Source organism: Gouania willdenowi, chromosome 20 (genome assembly GCF_900634775.1).
Source record: "Gouania willdenowi chromosome 20, fGouWil2.1, whole genome shotgun sequence".
NCBI classification, from domain to species: Eukaryota; Metazoa; Chordata; class Actinopteri; order Blenniiformes; family Gobiesocidae; genus Gouania; species Gouania willdenowi.
Genome location: NC_041063.1, coordinates 27,074,948 through 27,098,391, shown reverse-complemented (window position 1 = coordinate 27,098,391; position 23,444 = coordinate 27,074,948). Strand labels below are relative to the sequence as shown.

Genomic DNA, 23,444 nt, shown 5'->3' with positions numbered 1-23,444 from the left:
GGGGGGTTGGGGGGGATGTTTGGGTTTAAACTGAGTAAGACTGGAGAGTGACCGTGCTAGCACCGGCTGCTAGGCTACGGCCCCCGTGCTGCTCAGAGTGGTGCGGACCAACCGTTGAAAAACGCAGCCAGCCGACACTCGAGCGCGCTCTCGCTGCCACCCCCCTCATGCCCCCCACCCACCCCCACCAAATACCGGGGTCACATCTCCCCATCAAAACGTCAGATGACCAAATGGAAAGGCAGCTGTTAGCGCCCGTCATCTCAAAGTGCTGCTCCACTCTTTCAGCAAAGATCCGTCAGTGCGCGGCTATTCCTGCTGTGAGACCAGCGCTGGCATCAGCACACGTGTGGGGTCCAATTTCTTCTTCTTCTTCTGACTGAGCACGTTTGGTTGTATTTTTAAAACATATTTAGAGATTTTTTTCTTCTTTTTTTTTAAAACTCTTACTAGACACGACATTTCCCCTGCTGGATCTCAGGGACCTGCTGGTAACAAGTCCACAGACAGGGTTTGGTTAGTTGGTGGCGGTGCCTTCGTCCTCATCCTCTTCGTCGTCATCGCTGACTCTCAAACACCTACGGCAGCCTCCGGGTCTCACTGGCGCCACTTTCTTCCATCAAGGCCCGTGTAACGCAACTGGGCCGGTTGCTATGGTTTCACTGTAACATCAAACAGTTTGAAACACTTTGAGAACATGAGAAAGACGTGAAGAAAACAGTTTGTTAACCCTCCGATTATCCGTGGGGTCAATTTGACCCCATTCAATGTTTGTCATTCAAAAAAATTATTGGCAAGGCAAGTTTACTCGTATAGCGCAGAGGTCAGCAACCTGTGGCTCTGGAGCCTCATGTGGATCCTTGACTCTTTTGCAATGGCTCCCTAAAGCTTGACACACAAAAAAAAAATTAGGATAGAAATAATAACCTAAAAATCAATGCACATTGTGCAATAACTCTGCCACCTTAGGGCTGGGCGATATATCAAGATTTAAGATATATTGAGTTTTCTATTTTGGCGATATAGAAAACTACAATATCGCCTAAATCAATGAATATATATTTTATAGCTTATTTTGTTGCACGCTCTCTTTCCTCTAGGTGTCAAACTCAAAGCCCAGGGGCCAAATCCGGCCCTTTCGAGCATCCAATGTGGCCCGCAGGAGAAAGTAAAAATATCACAGTTTTTCCATGTTTATATCACATGATGGCAAACATTTTTAATCCAAAATTTTTTAAAAACTCAAATTTTTTTCTAAATCCTTCAATTGTCCTCAAAGGATTCCACAGATATCCCCTAAAATAAATAAGAAATTGTCACAAAATGAACAAAATGTAAGTGTAGATCCTGTAGGGACTGATTTTCTTTCACTTATTGATTGGAGATTGTTGGTGAATTACATACTTTATAAATCATTTAAACGTCGTACTTTTTTTAATATATTTATCCTTCTCTTGTCCAAATGCTGAGGCGGCGGGCGGAATCTGCTACTACTTTCTTTCTGGCCGCCTTCTACTCTTAAACATGTTCATAAATGATTCCTTACCCCTTTAGCACCGAAAGAATATCTGTAATATTACGTGAATATCTGTAAAAGTCACGTTTTTAGCTCTGTTTGCTAGCATAGCATCTCTTCTTTGCTGCACAGTATAGCTGCATCCTGGGTGCAACCACTGGGTTACAAGCGCCCTCTGCTGGTCAAAACAAATATCTGACCTAAATACAGTGCTGACTGTTTTTTTTTTTAAAAGTCCAATTGTTAAGGCACAAAATACATTTTCAGTTGCACTTTTAAAAAGAAAAAGAACTATTATGTAGTTTTGCATTGTTTACTATAGAATATAAATTAATAGGCTTCATTTTCATTTGTATTATTCCTTTATTTATTTCATTCAAGATTTATTTTTAGTTAAATTGCATTGTTTGGAATAGTTTATCAAGGGATTCTTTTGACAATGAAAGATAAAAGGAAAATAATACAGTATTTTCTAGTTTTTTCACCCAAAAAAATAAAGGAAAATTTTTCAATCATTATTTGACTACAGTCCCATTTTGTAAAATAAATCGTGAGAGAATCGTATCGTGAACCCAGTATCGTGAATCGAATCGTATCGGGAGTTGAGTGAATCGTTACATCCCTAGTTGTCAGTAAATTTGAAAAAATTTGGATGAAAATGATTCAAAATACAGTAATTCTAATTTAAAAGTCTATCCTGATGGTGGCGCTAGAGAACAGGTCAATGTTTCATTAACAAGGGCTTATTTATGGATTCAACAAATAAATAAAGTATCTGACACAAAAACGTTGTTAAAATAGTTTCTGAAAAGCATTTTGTGGAGGCAAATATTCCTGGGGTCAGATTGACCCCGAGAGTAAAATGTGTTATTAATATTTGAGGATAATAGGAGGGTTAAATCATTAATATGTAACTGATTATCTTACCTCAGAGACAGCATCATCATGTCAGAAAATGGACAAATATAATGGCAAGGCCTATATTCAACAGCATTACCATAGCAACAAGGATTGAGTTAGGACCCTGTAAAAAGAAAGAAAACACACCTCAGTTTGTTTATAGCAATGATAGATTAGACACTCATTTCTAAAAATATAGAATCAATAGTGTCTTTATGTTGATTACATTAAAATTGTATTATGTTTAATGTTACTAGTGAAACACTAATAAACAATGATTATAACACAGAGCTAAGCTACAACGACCTCATGAAAAGGATTTTCAATATTCATGAGTGGTTTCCCTTATTTTTTATACTATAAATTAAAACATAGAACAGATTTACATTCCTACATTTCCACATACAGTTATGGGCCAAAAACAATATGAAAAAAAAGTTTTTGGGGGGGATTTCTAGAGCGTGTCACCCATGAACCAATGCATATCTGTGACTAATCATTAGTGATGTGAACAGTCTATGTTCATAGCTCTATGCTGATCACATTACAGGGATCTGAGACATATGCTAAGTAGTTTACTGAACATGTTCCAGACCCAAACACACACTGACTTTGTGACTATTTAGAGGAGCTGACATGTCCACTAGATAGGATGTATAGCAGATCTATTTATATATTCTGAGAGAGTGGGTGGAGCTTATTACTATACCATATTTACCTTTCTATGTGATGGAGTTAAAGATATATTGGAAGATGAAAATGAAAGATAAATAAGGACACACCCCCCTCACTGAATTGACCATCCCATTAAACTAAAAATTTACAGCGTGACTATTGAATAATCACAGAACAATTGGTAAAATTCCCTCTGGGAGATTTCACAACATTTTTCAAAATAAAACATCTTCAGGGAGCCTTACCCTCTCTTCCATACTGTCTGCGATGTCCATGCTACCTTTCTTTGTATCGGCGAGGCTCTTTGGCTTTAATGAATCCTGCTTCCTGAGTTTGGGGTCACTCTTGTTCTCCCGTAGGGATGCTGGCTTAGGCGGGGGTACGCTAAAGGATTTTGGGGGTTGTGGAGGCATACGTGCCAGGGCCAGGGCACTCGGCTCTTCTTCTAGATCCTCCGGGTCTGGATCCGGAGGCGGAGCGATTCTCGTCTGGGCCTTAACGTAATAACTGTGGTACTCCGAATGAAGCTGGCCGTTAACTGGGATTTCCTGGGCCAGTGATGGTGGGGGAGGGGCTAACACTACGGGAGGTTGCTGAGCTTTAGCGGGTTTGGGCGGAGCTTCAACTTGTACGTGAAGACTTTTGGGACCGTCGGCGACAGGCAAGCGCTCTTCTTTACTAACCTTCCTACTGGACCGCTCTTCCTTGACAGATTTCTGACTCGACTTCTCTTCTTTGCTGATCTTGCGCGACGGTTTCTCTTCTTTGCTGGTTTTGTGGCCGGTGCTGTTGGTGAGGTGACCTTTCTTTTTGCTGGAGTGAGGAGAGGGGGGAGGTGTGGCTGTCGTATTCGTCACGGGGGAGCGAGGAGGAGTGGTGCCTTTGCGGTAAAAATGAGGAGAATCCTTCGGGGATTCTTTCTTCTTTTCTACAGGAACCTCTTTTATCTCCACCGGTTCCTTCGTCTGTTGCTTTACGTAGTCCGGACCTGTAACGGAGAGAAAAAAATAGATTATTATTAGAAATAATGTGCACAGAAAACGTACCTTTTTACACATCTCTGAGGTGGCTGATACGTGTTAATCACAGAAAAAGAATCATGCATGAGAATGTTTGAACGAATGTATAAAAATAGTTTTTAACGATCTTGGGTTAATGCTATACATACATATTTATTTATTTTGAATATGTTATGGTTTCATTTATTCAGACAACCTTTTTCAGGAAATTTTACTTTGATCTCCTGACATGTTTTGGCCACGCCCCAAAATAACTCATAAGGACACATCAAAGCTATCAGCAGATGCCTCTGAGTATGACTGATAGTTAGAAGTTGAAACACATTATATTATTTAAAAAAAAAAAAAAAAAAGGACATTGCTAGAATGAATGACTGAAAATGAAGCAAAATAAATAAATAAATAATATGTATAGCATTAACCTACAAACACTAAATAACAATTAATCACGGTAAAGAGCCACGGGCCAAAACTAAACACTCATGTCCTAGTGCATGAAATAAATATGCCATTAATATAACTGTACAAAATAAACACATAAAGTAATTTTAGAAATTGAAGAACACGTATTTTTTATTGTGTTTCATGGCATAAAATTATGAAACATTTAAATGTCTTCAGAGACATTTAGTGCAATATATATTCAACAAAATGGGACACAACATACCCCGTCTATACGATCAAAACACTACATTTTCCCTGCCTTGAAAATAAATAAATAAATTAATAAAACAATAATAATAATAATAATAATAATAATAATAATAATAATAATTATTATTATTGTTATTAGTATTATTAATCAGTTTTATATAAACTCAAAGATGTTTTACAAGAAGCTTTAGATTTTTTTCTTATGAATCACTGTAATAGTTAATTTTTCATACTTTAAAAAATAGCAAAAAATACAAATAAAAATGTAAAATATGAATAGCGAGCCAAAACTAATCGCTTGGGCCCACGGGCCCCAAATTGGATGGCCCTGATCTACAGTGTGAAATGCAGCACTTAGATCAATAGAATGAGAACAGAATCAGTGTTCAACCTTATGTTATTGATCACTTTAATGAGAGGTAAATTATAGAAAATAAATGTTAAAAACCACTATACAGATCCAGCCTTTGTTCAAAAATACTGAATATAAAAGAGAAATGCAAACTTTTACTCTCTTCAGTATGAAAAGTACTAAGATTCACATCCTATCTTTTAAAATATTTATAAAGTCACTTTAGACTTGCAATAATTTTGTATATATAATATAATAAATACTAAAGACAGTTTAGCATCAGTTTTTGTCTTTTTTTTGAGAAAACCCTTTTAAAGCACAGATTTGTACAGCCATCTCCCTAATATTTAATTAATAAAGATTCTATGAGTAGTAGGGCTCCTTAGTCGAGCTGAAAGGATGTAGACAGAATAATTCCATCATAAAACAAATCTGTAAATTACTGCTGATGAATAATATGAACATCCTGTGAACTTAAAAAGCTTGAATCTCAGTGTACGGTGAATTAAATTATGCAGGCGGTCCCTTGTTCTTTATCAAATGAATATTTATTAGTGGCATCAGGCACTTGGTTTGCATGTTCGTGTGTGTGTGTGTGTGTGTGTGAAATGATGTGGTATCAGAGACAGGGACAATAGTGCTTTGTCTGATACACATCAGATAGTTTTTACAGCATTAAACCACTAATTATTCAATAAATAAGCGTCTTATCTACAGTATTTTACTTTATAATCTAATATAAAGACAAACATATTAGATCAACATAAACTCATTTTAAATATGGACCAGTTTGGGTTAAACTGGGCCACAGATTTTAGGTAGAAAAAGAGCAAATTCAACATGAATGTGCCCTGGTTTGTTCTTCCATGTATAAATAGTATATGAGTAATACTGTATATCAGTCGCTGCTGGATCTTCACTTCAATTTCCCTGAGTTGTTTAACACATCTCAATGTAAATACCATGAAATAAAAGTAAAATTCTGAACTTTTATCTCATATTCATGTTTTGATCTGAAACCCAAATGTCTTCAATATAAACTATGGAATTGTTTATCGTTCCCATACTGTATATACACAGTAGTTAGCCTTTAGTATTCATCATTATTCATGTTTAAAGCTTTTCTTTTGCACTCTAAACTGTTTATATATTGTTTGTTAAAAAGTATTTCAGTAAAAATATAGATCTTTTACCCAAACAGGATGAATAATCATAATTAATAATTCATAACTGTGCAGCCCTGATTTTGATGTCATATCTAGAACTGAATTAGTTGGTAATTTATAAAATGTTTTGTGCTTTTTCTATCATTTTTAGTTTGGGCCCAATTTGATGCTTTAAAGCAGTGGTTCTCACCCTTTTTTGGATCGTGACCCCATTTTAATATCAAGAATTTCTGGCGACCTCAACAACATTTTTTTTAATATTAAGTTTTTTTTTATCATTTTTTATTTATTTTTTTTTACTGCATTTTAATTAAACTAGATTTATGTTTCACAAAGTTAAATAATATAAATACAGTTCTTTAAAATTGTGTGTTTTTATTAAAAAAAAATTTTTTTTAATTCAAAAATCTGGTTTCATTTTTCAGAAATTTCAGGCGACCCCACATTGGGTCCCAACCCCAAGGTTGAAAAACACTGATTTATTGGCTCTATATATCTATAATATTTCTTTAGTTTTTATCATTTTCGGTGGGACCAAGACTGACTTTACACTCTCTCTCTCTCTCTCTCTCTCTGCAGTGCCATCACGTGCCCCTAGGGGTACACGTACCCCCGTTTGAGAAACACTGCTCTAAAAGGCTGTATTGTCTTAAATGTATGAGGGCAACTGATGAAAAGTAGGAAGGAATAAAATAAATAAATACATTTGGCCCCTGAGCCTTAAGTTTGACACGCGTGACATAAACGATCTGATTGAGACATCCTCAGGGTCTTAGTGCCCATGATCTTTAAGTATTTTCCAGTTTTGAGGCGTTCATAATGAGTTTCATAACAAAGAGTCATTAGAACCCTAACGAGGCTTAAGATACAAGTTCAGAGCTTCATTTCACACCAGAATCAGGGTGTCGTGGGCGGCCCGCAGCGTTTTACATTTTCTGTTTGGGGACGGATTCCTGTTACGAGTTCCAGGCATTTTCTAAATAGTTCCTGTCACTTAAATGTTCCCCCTCCCCTCCTCACCCCTCCAACACGTGTTATCTAATCATCCAATGGTCGGAAAAAAAGATCAAATACTCTGAAAACTAACGAGAGTGTTGAATTTCTACTATTCAACGTCAGAGACGTGCCTATAGAAATAAAAGAGAATTAAATGTGTGTGTGTGTGTGTGTGTGTGTGTGTGTGTGTATTTGTCATGTTTGTTATTACAACTCCTTTCCATCACCAAGTCAACGTTTATTAGACGTGTTTTCCCAAGGAAAACCTGCCAAGTCAGCTGGAACGTGTACTGGGACTAGAGCTGCACGATTATAATCATAATTTTTTTTTATAATATTTGGGGAAAATCTGTGTTTTTATTGTACTACTTTTAAACAAACAATAGTGTTTACAGTGCAAAATTAAGCTTTAAAAGGGAATTATAATAAAAAAAACTGGTTGTACGCCTCCAGTGATTTAAAAGCCTTTAACTCTTCCACAGTATAAGCACTTAGGATCAAACCAAATACTTTATAATGTCTATGTACGTTATAGCAGGAAGGTATTTGTGACCAGCGGTATTTTGGTTTGACAAACTTCGTACGGATGGATACTGATGCACTATACAAGCGTGCGTCTAAGCTTCACCTCAAAGATGGCGTCTCCGGGGAGGTCACGTGGGAGTGCAGAACCCCTATTTTAAATGTAAAATATTGCCGATGATCAGGTTCATTTAATCGTGGGAAACAAAATCGTGATCACGATTAAAACTGAATTAATTGTTCAGCCCTAGCTGGGACTCAGATACACAGATTGGTGTTTCTTTCATTTAAACACGGGTCTAAATAGGGATTTAACAGATCTGTTGTATTAGTCATTAGATAAAGTCGTTCTCAAACACAAGCAACAGGAGGTAGATGTATTTATAGCAACCACTGTCGTATTCAAAGCCTTTGGTTTTTTAAAAAAAGTAGACTAAATATCATTGAGCCACGCCCACATCATCAAATCTGCAGTCATGGTAATCCTCAACACATTTTCTGCTCCAGTGAACGTTTAGCAAAAACACACATGTAGCGTAGCCACATGTAGCCACGACCAACAAAGCAGATCAACTGAACTGAACCAGCCCAGTTCTACTGACCTTAATATGTAATATGAGGGGGGGGGGGGGGGGGGGGTTTATTACTAATACTAACCCAAGCTTCAGTCAGCAGCCAGCCAGATGCCTTTAAGAAACTAAGAATATACGTATACTGTAAATATATTTTTACAATTTCAGCCCATTTTTGTTTATTTTTACAATTTTTCTGCAACTACACCAAACTAAACATATTTTAACCTATTTTCATCACTTTTTATTGCCATATTTTTGCTCCTTTTAATATATTTTTACTACATTTCTCCCATTTCTGACACTTCTACATCACATTTCAATGACTTTTCTGTACATTTTATCTACTTTCCAGACATGTTCAGCACTTATAAACCCTTTAAACCACTTTTACACCTAATGTCACATTATTGTCACTTTTAACCTCTTTTCATCATATTTCATGCTTATTTTTGTCAATTTAACCACATTCACAATTTGTCATGCCCATTTTTTGCCAGTTTAATTAATTTTAATTATTGTTTATCACCTTTAAATGCACTTTGAAACACGTTTTGATGCATATTTAAATGCAAATTCAATACATTAAATTATATTTTATCTTTATTGCTTAATGCCTTTTAATTTAAATTATTAGATGGTTGAATAATACCTTTTAAAATCCTAAATACCTATATTTTAATATTAAAAACATTTGAAATATATATATATATATATATATATAAAAACAATATGCTACTGTTAAATGGTTGTTAAATTGTCCCTACTTTAAAATGACATTACCTCAACCCCACATTTCTGCCACTAAAAGTCAATATTGACCCTTTTGCCCACTCTAATTTTCAACTTTTAACCAATTTCTGTGGTTTTTAAATACCATAATTTTTGATCATTTTTAACTAATTTTATTTGTGATTAAAACCAGGATTTCCATCTTTAAGATGACTATAATAATAATAATAAACGTTCCTGATAACAGTGGATATTATTCAGATGAATAAATAAATGTGGTTATCACAGATTCATAGAACAATGGACCATCATTTTACTGACTTTATGGATGGACCCCAAAAATCTCCCCTTTATTCCCCCTTATAGATGGTCCTGTCTCCACATGACTGTTCTTCAATGTTCATGTCTGTGTTCAACCACCTTCAGCTACAGTGGGGGTCCCTGCTCTCTGGGACCTTGATTTTGGGGGTCGTGGGCTGAAAAGGTTGAGAACCACTGACCTACAGAACCCAGTGAGGTGGGGGCACGGCAAGGGCTAGGAGGCGTGGCCTGTGTCGTGACGTTAATTGGATATATTTGGTTCCGATGTGTTCTCATGGGGACATAGCTGAAATCCTTCTGCACTGAGGAGACCTCGGTGGAGCTGTGACAGAGCAGCTGTCCTTTCCTTCAGCCTGGTGCTGTTGGTGGGGTGGGGGGGGGACAAACCAGGTGGAGACGTAAAAGCACCGAGCACACAAGCATGCGCTGCTGTTTAATCAGAACAGCCGTGGATGGTAGGTTTAAAAACAGCGAGAATTAGAGAACATCCTCTTCTCAACACTGGTGTGTGTGTGTGTGTGTGTGTGTGTGTGTATTTATTGAAAGTAACAGTGTTAAATGTACTGTGGCTAATAACAATAGCAGCTCCCCCTGCCCATCTGTCACCATGAGTAGGAGGAAGAGGAAGAGAAAACTGAAGAGGAGTTGGGAATTTTACATCAAATAGGCTACTGCTGAACTAAATATAACTTTTAAATACAAATACTTTTATAAGCACTTTATTACATTTCACTGGTGTTTATTTAGTTGTTTGTTTTTTTGTCTGTTAGCAGGATTACATCTGTAACCTTTACTCTCTAAGGAGCCATTTTGGCTCATCTCACCTGGATTAAAATCCTTCCAGAGTCAAAATAAATACCATCTCAATGAAGACATACAGTGTATACAATTCTATAGTTAAAGTTATGTCTAAAAATATCTTAACAAGTTTTTTTTAGTTAATGTACTTGTACGGCAACAAAAAAAAATTTCCCTGAGTTGTTTGACACATTTAAATGTAAATATCATGAAATAAAAGTAAAATTCTGAACTTTTATCTCATATTCATGTTTTGATCTGAAACCCAAATGTCTTCAATATAAACTATGGAATTGTTTATCGTTCCCATACTGTATATACACAGTAGTTAGCCTTTAGTATTCATCATTATTCATGTTTAAAGCTTTTCTTTTGCACTCGTTAACTTGTTAAAAAAGTGTTTCAGTAAAAATATAGATCTTTTACCCAAACAGGATGAATAATCATAATTCATAATTCATAATTGTGCAGCCCTGATTTTGATGTCATATCTAGAACTGAATTAGTTGGTAATTTATAAAATGTTTTGTGCTTTTTCTATCATTTTTACTTTGGGCCCAATTTGATGCTTTAAAGCAGTGGTTCTCACCCTTTTTTTGATTGTGACCCCATTTTAATATCAAGAATTTCTGTCGACCTCAACAACAATTTTTTTTTTTTTTTATTCTTTATTATTTTTTTTGATCATGTTTTTTTTCTTTTTTTTTTACTGCATTTTAGTTAAACTAGATTTATATTTCACAAAGTTAAATAATAGAAATACAGTTCTTTATAATTGTGTTTTTATTAAAAAAAATAAATAAAAATAATAATAATAATTTGGTAACACATGCTCGTTGCTAACTTCGTCAAATATCAACCATGCAAAATAAGCCGAAATGTTGGCAGCTAAATTCATATTTCCCCCACAATTAAAATCACCATTTTCTTCCAGAATAGTCTTTTTGTAGGTTTAGTTACTGTATCTTAACAGGGCTTTGTGTGTCAAGCTATAGGGAGCCATTGCAAAACATTCAAGGAGCCACATGAACCTTTATAAGCGTTTGAAATAGGGGTGTGCATTGCCATGAATCTGACGATACGATACGATTCACAATACAATATACTGTAAATCATTATATGTTGCAATATTAATATTTACATTTACAAATTTCACTGTTAAAAGTATGTTAAAAGTAAAATGGTATAAAATATAATTTGTTTCATAATAAATAAATATAATTTTATTTCAACTTGTGAGAACCAATAAATGGTAAATAAGTGTAATTCAAGAATAAATATCAAAAACAAGTGGTATATATATATATTTTTTTTTTAATCAAACTGTCAAATTACATTTTTTATGTGCAATGCATTATGTTAGCAACATTGAAAGGCTATAATAACTTTTTAATTATTAAAAAAAATCAATTTGGACATTTTTTTTTGGATTGATACGATAATCACGCAGTGAAATATTTCAATATTTTGCCGAATCAATTTATCGATTTTAAACTGTTAAATGTTTTCTGTAAAGCCAGGGATGTCTAGAAGCGTAGGCGGAATCGCCTTCTACTCTCTTTCTGGCCGCCTTCTACTCTTAAACATGTTAAAAAAAATGATTAGCTTTGTCTGCTAGCACGTAGCATTTCTTCTTCACTGCGCTTCACTAATATCTGGCGGCTGTAACAGTCTCTCTAAACATTTCCCCAATAATATAATAAATCTTAACATTCACAACATTACTCAATTCTACTAAATTAAATAAACATTATCTTTAAGAAACATTCAACAAAAAACGAGTCGCTGGTCAGAATAATTCACAGACCAAATTTAAAAAAGTAGACCCCCCTAGGTGTAGCGCATGATCAGCAGTGGCGGCAACTCACAGCGAGTGTTAGCCTTCTAATTTTTTTTTTTTAAGCCTTCTACCTTTTCTTCTGGACATCTCTGGTAAAGCACATTAAGTTGCCCTTGTATATAAAATGCACTAAACAAATCCCAGTAAAAAGATAATGTATTTAACGTGTATAAGTCTCTCTGTGACCTAATGTTCTACACCTGAACCCAACAGCTCTGTAAGCCCACCCTCTACCACTGACTTTATGTAACAACATGAGTCCAGGAATGCCTAGTAAAACTCATCTTACCTCATAAACCAACTACACAGAGTGGAGTGGACCGTGTGCTGTGGACCGCTGCCTAGTGGAGTGGTGTGCACGTTACAGTGAAAGATAAGATGGAACTGGAGGGATTCAAACATTGCACACTTTCTACACGCTGTACTTTTAATCTGACTCATTTCATTAACGGAAATATTCAGCTTTCTTGTGTTTACTTATTGAAGTGTAGATTCCACCTGTGCTGTGGTTACATCAGGCCTTTGACAAACATAAAAGAAGCTGTTTTTTTTTTTGTTTACAACCATGAACACATCCCTTCATTGTATCCTTAGTAACGCTGGTCTTTGCTCACACTCCTCAAACACACACCCCTGTGCTTGTTGTGTGTCTAGAACCAGTTTATTACCAACTCAAACATAGAACGTGCAAACAAGGGTGTTTGTTGTTTGTCAGTGTGCACACACACAGTGTTTGCACACACACACGCACGCACGCACGCACGCACGCACGCACGCACGCACGCACGCACACACGCACACGCACACGCACACGCACACGCACACACACACACACACACACACACACACACACACACACACACAGTGTGTTTGCACACACACACACACACACACACACAGTGTGCGCACACACACACACAGTGTGCGCACACACACACACAGTGTTTGCACACACACACAGTTTGCACACACACACACACACACACACAACTTCAATAGGTAAACTGAGCGCTGGTGGCTACTGGACATCAACAACATTTAGAGAAATAGAAAATAACACATCAAAAGTACTTATTTTTTTGTAATTTCAATCTGAATCTATCTTATTAAATAAAATAAAAATTACAGCTATTTAGTGAGATCTCTAACATCTGAAAACATTGTCTTTAGGTGCCTGTACCAACTTTATCTTCTGAATAATATATTTAGTTTGATTGACTGAAGTATGAAAAATGCAATAAATAAATAAATAAATATGAATCAACAACAACAACAACAACAACAGTTTGATACCCCTAAAAACTATTTTGACACAAAATTAAAGATGTAATAAATAAATGAAAGATGCTAATAATGCTAATACAGTATGCTAACCATAGAACACAAAGTGTAATCCTGTTGGCTCAGCTAATGAACAATAAAAAAAAAACAAAAAACATATATTTGTCTAAATTAGTATTAACAACAGCAGGAAATTCTTCTACAACATTCAGATCTATCTTTTGCATTTAAATATATATGTTATCTATATATATATATATAATGAAACCTTCATATATGTAGTGTTAAAGTTCAAAGTGACTGAACTTGTCAGGATGCAGAACAGTTTTTAAACATACAAGTGATATGTTTATGTTTAATTTATTCAGACAACTTTTTTCAGGAAATGTACTTTGAAATGTATCATCAAAGCAATCAGTAAATGCCCTTGATGTTTTCCTTAAACATGTCAGGAGATCAAAGTAAATTTCAAAGTAAATTTCCTGAAAAAAAGTTGTCTGAATAAATTAAACCTTAACATATTATTTAAAAAAAGAAGACAAAATGAACTTGCTCATATTATTAAACCAACAAGTGGTTTGAATTTAGCCGTTCATGGGACAGGAATTATTAAAGACCAACTCTGCCATAATTATAAAGTAAGTTAATCATTTAATACGTGAGAATGCATGCCATAAATAATTACATAAATAAATAAATCACTTAATACCTAAATATACGCCATCAACAATATTTATTTATTTATTACGACTATGGATGGACATGAACATTTAGCTAAATTTAGTGTATTTACAACTTCAGCTGTACATTTATACACACTGTCCCACTCAAATAAAATGAAATAAATGAAACAAATGAAATAAATAAAATAAATAAAATAAATAAAATAAATAAAATAAATAAAATAAATAAAATAAATAAATTGGCTGAGTTGGTCCTCCAACAATAAGTTACATTAAAACAATCATGAACCATGCATGTTATTCCTTGTTTGTTACCTGGTTGGTAGAAGTTGGGGGACAGCTCTCTGGCCACTGATCTGGCGATCTCTGAGTCGTGTACAGCAGAGATTGAAGCCTGGTCTGCAGCTTCACTCTTTGTCCTGGCGTGGGCCGTCCTGGAGACACACAATCAGAATTAAAAAATAAAAATAAAAGCAGAAGAACACAGACAACAAACAACAAACATGAATCTCTCATTTATTTCTGATCCTTTTGCAACAGAAACAACAGTTTATCTGTATTATTTCCTCGTCTATGTGTCTCTATGAGAGAAAACATAACTTCTGCTTTTGCTTCAAATCCAAATCCATGATTTTCCAAATAGAACAGTTACGAGTGCTATACATAAAGATATACATTGTATCATCAAACAGTTTAAGTAGCTAGACAGAAACCACCAGGATTCAGGTTTCTGTGGTCAACCACTGCTACACATTGATGCATTAATGCAGAGAAAATTCACTGTACAATGTCACATATAGCATTTATATTAGGGCTGGGATTTCAAAGTGTTGATTGTGATTAATTAACTACAAAATAATAATGAACAAAAAAAAAGTTGTTGGCTGAATAAAACACCTGAGGCTCAGGATGGAAAAAGCTGAGGATTCACTGTTTAGTGACATTCATTGGTAACGTTTCACGTATTGCATTGTGGGTTGTGGAGTCAGCGACAGGGATGCATAGAAGTGTTTTTAATTCATTCAAATATCATAGCAAATTACTGGCAAAAAACACAAGAAATCATGGTAAGAATAAAGTAAAAGCCAGGGCTGGGCTGGGACTTTGACGTTTTAACTGCGATTGATTAAATACGGAAAAATAACGCATTAAAAAATAACAAAGTTAATCAAACAGTTTGACGAGTTCCCTGTATACCCATGATACTGATGTACAGACCACAACACAAGAAAGAGGAGAACCAGAGGAGAAGTAGTTGCTGTGCTTCGTGGATGTTAATTTTAGTTTAAATAAAAATACAGATGGAAAACTAAAGCCCAGTCGTGTGAAAATTATTAGAGAAAGAATTTGTGGATCAGCTGAGTTCTGTTAGCCTCAGCTAGCACCTCAATGCTAAACATGTAGCAGCTAGCACCTCAACACTAAACATGTAGCAGCTAGAACCTCAATGCTAAACATGTAGCAGCTTGCACCTCAATGCTAAACATGTAGCAGCTAGCACCTCAACACTAAACATGTAGCAGCTAGCACCTCAATGCTAAACATGTAGCAGCTAGCACCTCAATGCTGAACATGTAGCAGCTAACACCTCAATGCTAAACATGTAGCAGCTAACACCTCAATGCTAAACATGTAGCAGCTAGCACCTCAATGCTAAACATGTAACAGCTAGCACCTCAATGCTAAACATGTAGCAGCTTGCACCTCAATGCTAAACATGTAGCAGCTAGCACCTCAATGCTAAACATGTAGCAGCTAACACCTCAATGCTAAACATGTAGCAGCTAACACCTCAATGCTAAACATGTAGCAGCTAGCACCTCAATGCTAAACATGTAACAGCTAGCACCTCAATGCTAAACATGTAACAGCTAGCACCTCAATGATAAACATGTAGCAGCTAGCACCTCAATGCTAAACATGTAGCAGCTAGCACCTCAACACTAAACATGTAGCAGCTAGCACCTCAATGTTAAACATGTAGCAGCTTGCACCTCAATGCTAAACATGTAGCAGCTAGCACCTCAATGCTAAACATGTAGCAGCTAGCACCTCAATGCTAAACATGTAGCAGCTAGCACCTCAATGCTAAATATGTAGCAGCTAGCACCTCAATGCTAAACATGTAGCAGCTAGCAATAGGGCAACCATATGTTCAGATTTACCCGGACATGTCTGCCTGGACTTTATACATAGATGAGGGACCCTGAACGCTAATGAGTAGCTCTTTATCAAGCTGTAATTTATCTATGTCAGCAGGAAAACCCTCCTGATGATAAAACCTCAATGACCACGGCTCAGGTGGTAGAGGGGCCGTCCTCTGATTGAGAGGTTGGGGGTTCGATCCCAGTCTGTGTGTTGAAGTGTCCTTAGGCAAGACACTGAACCCCAAGTTGCTCCCAGAGGATGACTAGCACCTTGCATGGCAGCTCTGTCCCACTGGTGTGTGAATGTGTTGATATGTAAAGCACCTTGTGACCTCTGTGTTATTTTAGTTTAATTATTATGGTCTGGAATTATGTCATCAGGATGATTTAAATTAGGTTAATTTAAATTAAGTTGATCAAAATTTTGTGACATTGAATTTATGACAAATTCAATGAATCTCCACTTGAATAATTGTAAAGTTCGACTTCCAAATAAAACTTTTGTAATGTGTGTTTTTTTTTTTAAAATGTCTTATTTTGCATAGATGCCAATATTTATGTTTGGATGTGATACAGTGATGTAAAATGACTTCCAATTTCTGGTTAATGTCAATAAATAATTCTCATGAAAAGTTCATATTTTTTTTACTATTGTCAAAAATCCAAAACTTAAGTTCCAGTTTTTGTTGACAGTATTTGGTCATTTACACAATGATTCATGTTTGTCAGTCATTGTATTTGGCAATTTAAAATTGGTCAAGGTCACGTCAAGTGTCAAAAACCAAAATTTTCCATATCTCTATATATATTGATTGTACAAGTTCAATGCTGATATTTATGAAAAGCTCACCTCAAGTGGAATATTTTATTTATTAGGACCAAAGCTGTATGACCCATATTTAAGGTCAAGGTCAGTCTTCAGTCTTTCCTGTATTATATACTGTAACTTGTCAACAAATCCAGATACAGGTTGTCATTTTTGCCAATTTTCAATTGCCAAATACATATTTGCCTTGCAAATGCAGGTCTTGCCTAGTTTTTACTTAACCCTGTGGGCCGGATTGGATGTTTGAAAAGGCCGGATTTGGCCCCCGGGCCTACAGTTTGACATACGTGTCTTATACAATCGATGCTACTGTTTTTTCTTCTCCATCTCTTCTTCTTTTAGCTATTGACGGATGTACGCCCCCTCACCCTGCCAACCACACACACACACACACACACACACACACACACACACACACACACACACACACACACACACACACACACACACACACACACACACACACACACACACACACACACACACACACACACACACACACACACACACACACACACACACACACACACACACACACAGTCCCAATGACCCCAATGGACAGATGTGTCTATTTCAGACTGTGTCGCCGTCCTTGTGTGGTTTTGTCGACTGGGACATTCAGATATTAATATGCATGAGAAATACAGAAATAAATCCCAGTATGACCCTGAGACAGTAGAACCCACTGAGGCTGTGATTCCTTCTGGAAACATCACTGAGAGAACAATAATACTGAATGTTTCAAATGCTTTTAAAACTATGTACAACACAGACACATGTTCACACCAGATCAAACCTGACATTAGAATATAATGTCTATAATGTCTTCCCCTACGTGTACAACAAGCCACCAAAAGGGCAAACGTGTTTCTATTTGTGAAAAGTGTTGCTAAGTGAAAGAATCCATGAACGTGTCATGAATGTATAGAACACGTCTGTGTCATATCTTATGGAATTCATCAGCGCAGTGGGCACTCAGTCAGGGGCAGGCAGAGGAAGTGATGCAGACAGGATGTGTGGTGGTGGTGGTGGTGGTGGTGGGAGGTGACAGGCAGAGAACCATGGAGTAGAGGTGTGATAGAGAGAGGAATAGAGGCTGAGAGCACAGTGGATACAGAACCAACGACACTAAATAAATGTTGGGTTTATTCTAAGGACCAACAAGATCCTGCAAACACTACTTTACATTGGTCCAAGGTCCAATATTTGATGAACTTCTTTACATAAAGCTCTCTCACCTACACTCAATGAATACTGTATATAGCAACATCTGTACATTTTCACGTCTGTTAAGCTTTTGTTCTGAGGAAGAGTCTAAAATTGTCACATACTGTACATCCAACCACAAGTCGAAAGCTGAACAGTTGTGTAGGGGTTAGCACTTCTGCTTTAAAGTTAGAAGGTGGATTGTTTGATTCCCAGGCTGTGTACCATTCTGTTAGCATGTTCTCTGCTAGCTTCGGTGGTTCTCTACGTACTCCAGCTTCCTCACACACTATAATACCTTACGCAGATCAGCTCTCATTAAACAACCTTGCGTGAAAACGGATGTAAATCTGACTTCACATTGTGTCATACGACATTAACCAACGTGTGATTTATCAAACATTGGTATCTGACCAATCCCAGCGTACAAATGATCAGGTGTTAATAAATGTGACGGCGGAATTTGATCGTCATAAACATGTTGCGTCCTCATGTTTCGGAGGCCCCGCCCACTGAGGTCAAACAAGGAAAGAAACTTTTCCAAGATGAAAATTCACATCTGAGGTAGAGAGAAACAAAAAAAACTGGACATTTAAACAGAAAGAAATCAGCGACTGAGCAGGTGAAGTCTGCCCCCCTGTGTGCACTAAAAAACAACCTCACAATAGAGATCCTGGAGACACACATGGAAATATGACGTTTATATCAGCTCTTAGTCTGCAAGTTTTAGGCAATAAATATCATAATAAAAGAAATGAACAATCGAAACACTTAAAAACACCTTAAAAACGACTAAATATTGTCCATCGTCCTTCAGCCAATTTCACCTATAACTCATCACATTTGTAAAAGTTTAGGGAACTAGTTACATTTAAAAACATGAATGAGGTCCCCAGTGATGTGCTGTACAGAAGAAATAGGACCTCATTCCACAACATAGTGCAGCACTGCGTCCCGTGTGTGTGTGTGTGTGTGTGTGTGTGTGTGTGTGTGTGTGTGTGTGTGTGTGTGTGTGTGTGCTCGCACTGTGTGAACCTCTGCTTATGCTTCAATGGCAGCTGAGGTTAGCGCAATAATTATTTTCAGTCTCACTCAGATGTTGTGGATGCTCCACTAATCCACTCAGATGATCTACATCAGCTCAGACCTGACGTGAGATCTGATCGTAGCGTACGATCACATCACTATTGATAAATACCGAAGGTAAAGGATGGAGAGGAGGAGCAGTAAAGAGAGCGTAGAGTGGGTAATGGGCTGTGGGTATTCAGACCATCTGAGGAATGCATCTCAGCTTCTCTAATTTTACTGTAGGCTTGAGTTTCAAACCGCAGTCCCCAGCGATGTAGTGCATCTGCTTTAAAGTTTGCTAAGCTCCGCCCCCTACTGAATACATGTATCTGTATATGAAGTGTATAATTCTGTGTTTTTGTGAGTGCACATTCCTCCGTCCATCCATCCACATGCTAAGGACTATTTGAGGAGCTGTCTCACTTAAGCTGTCACTGATCTGAGCCCCCACCCCACCCCGTCTCACCCTCCCCTACCCCGGCTCTTGCGCTCCCACACATGTATCGAGGTGGTCGTGTCTTTTGACCTTGTGTGCTGTAAACAACAGTCTGTATTTAAACAAAATCACTTAATAACAATAAGAAAACAACTTACAGGCATCAAAATGTACGTTTGACTTGTTAAAAATGCAGTATTATACATGACAATAGACATGGCCCCCAAAGTAAACGTACAAAAAAACAGAAAAATACACAAAACAAAAGCGTAAAAAAATACAAAGAATTATAACATTGCAGGAAAATACAGTAAAAGACAAGAAAAACACAGAAAATACTACAAAACTACTACAAAAATTAACAAAACGACAACAGTAATACACAAAATACAGAAAATTACTCAAAAAACACACAAAATGACAGAAAATGACAACAAAAAAGACAAGAAAAACATAATATGACAGCACAAATGCACAAAATGCCTCATAACATGCAAGATAACAACAAACATAAACAGAATGACAGAAAAACACACAAAATTACTATAAATGCTCATTGTTCTTTCAATATTATACAGATTAAAACTATCCTAAAACAAGTCTAAGCATGCTTTACACAAATACTAGGCTTTATTTATGCTAATTCAAGATTATAAAAAAAAAGACTAATGCCATTAGTGCTTAGCGAAGATTGACACTGAATCTATTTAAGAATAATTCTCTAATACTACTTAGCTTAGAAATTAGGTGTCTGTTTGAATGAGATAAGCTAACGTTATGCAAAAAACATGATTATTAAGTAGTGATATATCAGGTCTAACAGTGGAACACAATACGCACAACTGTAACATCACATTTCACTCTCACCTTAAAACAGTCGACTCTTACCCAACCCTTCCTTTGTTCTATCCTGACTCTCTCTTCCCTGTTCCCTTCCCCCCACCCAGGTGTAACACTGCCCTCTCTTTTTATATCCTCCCTATAATAAAGTGTTTCTTACCCTTCCTTAGGGAGGGCTGGTCATGGTCACAAATATAGAATTAAATTAATTCAATTGTACAACCTACAATATACCTATATATGTCATATATATATATATATATATATATGTCTTTAAAAAGTGCATGTTAAAGTCTGTGTGGCGCTCTAAAAAGTGCTGACACGCGTTTCTCCAGCGTGTTGACACAGAATCACTCATTGAGATGATCCCTCTGGTTTTTGGTGAAGGATAATGACAGGGATTCAGTTCTCCGCTCTGTGCTTTTTGTGTCAACACCGCTAGTGAAACTTGGACACAGCTGATTTAGCAAATGACCCCGAGGCAGAGGAGGAGGGAGTAGAGCAGGCTACACCACCACCGACAGTAGAGGTGGATGTTATGATGAGATGCCTCAATGCTAAGAATTTATTAAAATGTCATTTTTAAATTAGAAATCATTAGTGTTAAAAAGAAAGCAAAGGTTGCAACAGTTACTCATTTTAGCAGAAAAGGTATAATTAATGGAGTGTTGTTTGGCATAGAGGTCTCACATGGGTGAATCGACCCATGAAAATACGCTACATGCACACAAACCTACAGTATGTCGTTTTAGCTGTGAAGCATTGCTATCAACCAAGTGGTCTTTCTTTATATTTAACATTTATTTAAGCATAAAAATTCCATTTTAAATCAAGAAAAATGTCTTTCTCTCCAGAGACTTGGCCAAGATATGGCAAAGAGTCATTTATCAGTATTTGAGTGAAGAACCGATCGGTCAAAGTTATTTTTTCCCAGTTCAGTGCGAGCAAATGGAACAGTAACCACTAGTCCTCTGTACGGATATAGATATAGAAGTAAACCAATGAGTATTCCATCAGTATTCTGCAGCAACAAGTCACACGTTTTATTGCATGAGAAAAGAAAACAGAAAAATTCTATTTTAGTCTGAGCTTCTTGACAGGATTCTCAACATGTGGTTTGAAAGTGAGGGAGTCATTAATTATTATCCCAATGTAATAATAGACCCGCCTCTATTTCCTTACCCTGAAGGGGATCAATGGGACCCTTTTCTGGAGTTTGACAAGAACATACATTTTTGGGAGAAGTAGAGATTTATGGGAAACATCAAAGACTTTCTACAGGGATTCAAAGGAATGAACAAACAGTAAACAAACTTATATCTATTGGATACATTTAATATAAATGATTAATAAAACGGGGGCTTGTGCAGAACCCACTTGAGGACAAAAACTAATTCAGAGCATTGAATATTTAGGGGGCCAAGCCCGCAGGGCCAGGGAACCGTTCCTAGGACCAGCGGTGCTAGGAACCCTATTGTTATCGTTCCGATTATTATTATTATTGTTACCTTTTACAGTTCCGTTGGTAAAAGTGTTGCTGCAGGCTAAACCATGCAAGGTAGGGTGGTGCCCTTTGGAGGGTGGGTCCAAAGCCCCCAGGAGTCCTTGGACGCAAAAATTCACATATATCCGCCAGCAGGTGGCGCTATAACCAAGGTCAATGCGTTTTGGCCTACAACTCCCAGACTGTATGTCGCACATTCAAAAACTTCATATGGACAGATTCCCTGAGTAGCACTGAATCACCTGGGCTAGGCCACTCCCATTTCCGTCGAAACTTTTGTCGGAGCAAAATCGCAAAAACTGGAAAACCTACTTTTTAGAATTTCTCCTTGGGATTTTGTCCAATCAGCGTGAAACTTGGCACACCTTTTACTTTTTGGGGACATGAAAATACAGGCTCTACTTTTTGTCATCAGAATATGTGTTAAACTAAATCTTCAGAACACACAAACATTTAAACAAATTATAAAGTACAATTGAATATGCCACAAAACTTAGAAATATACAAAACTTTACTCAATGAAAAATGTTTTGGTGTGAATGTGTAGCTACAAGTCCACAGCACTATGAACTACATGGCCAGTATAAAAGCATCAGAATTGAAAAATAATGTAAAAACTGTTTATTTTAATTGAGGGGTATAATATTTCAATTGTTAAAATCGTCAATGTGTTTTTAAGCAGCATGACTTGTATTTTAAAGTAAAATAAGGTTACTATACTGTAATATTTATTTAATTTGTGTTTACAATGGGATTTTTTTTGGGGGGGGACACGACCCCTGCATCTCCCACCATGATTTGCGCCCCTGCCCCCATTTGTCTATCTACAACATTTTGCTCAGAATACTGTGAAAAAACAACAATAGAGCACAATGGTGGAATGAAAGTGGAATTAAAACTCATGGAGCTAACAGAATTTAAACACAAATTTGACATAAATTGTTCACTGAGAGATTACTAAAAAAGTGTGCAGTGCAATACCAATTCCCTTATGTTGGAATTCTGAGGAAAAAAATCTGAATTCTAAATTTAAAATCAGAAAAATATCAGATTTTTTACCTTAAAGGGGACATATCATGGTTTTAAATCCTTCCTTTTAACATATAAATCATACAGTTATGGTCTATATAAAGCGGAACTGCAATGCTTGGGTCTGAATTCCTCATTATTATAGCTCCACCCCTTTTCTACCCTTTTCTGATGTGCTTCTGAGAGCAACTCGTTTTGGTGTGGTCTCTTTAAATGCAAATGAGACACTTCATACCCAGCCCCCTCTTCAGGTGACACTCGGTTCAACTCCACCCTGCTCGACCATTTTTGTAGTTTGATAGAAGAGATACGGCTATGTAGCGGCGCATAAACTTTTTATTCAGAGGTTATTTACAAAATG

At 36.6% G+C, this 23,444-nt stretch overlaps 1 protein-coding gene across 1 annotated transcript in view; it reads right to left on the bottom strand.

Annotated features, from left to right (window-relative positions):
- Window positions 1-373: 373 nt before the first annotated feature.
- Window positions 374-23,444, bottom strand: part of jph1a (junctophilin 1a) — a 47,653-nt gene continuing 24,582 nt past the window's right edge. The window contains exons 3-6 of the mRNA XM_028434480.1: window positions 14,343-14,461; window positions 3,337-4,079; window positions 2,444-2,540; window positions 374-662 (exon numbers count right to left, since the gene is read on the bottom strand). Of these exons, the coding sequence (XP_028290281.1) occupies window positions 2,460-2,540; window positions 3,337-4,079; window positions 14,343-14,461 (943 nt within the window). The 3' untranslated portion in view covers window positions 374-662; window positions 2,444-2,459. The remainder of the gene's footprint in view (window positions 663-2,443; window positions 2,541-3,336; window positions 4,080-14,342; window positions 14,462-23,444) is intronic.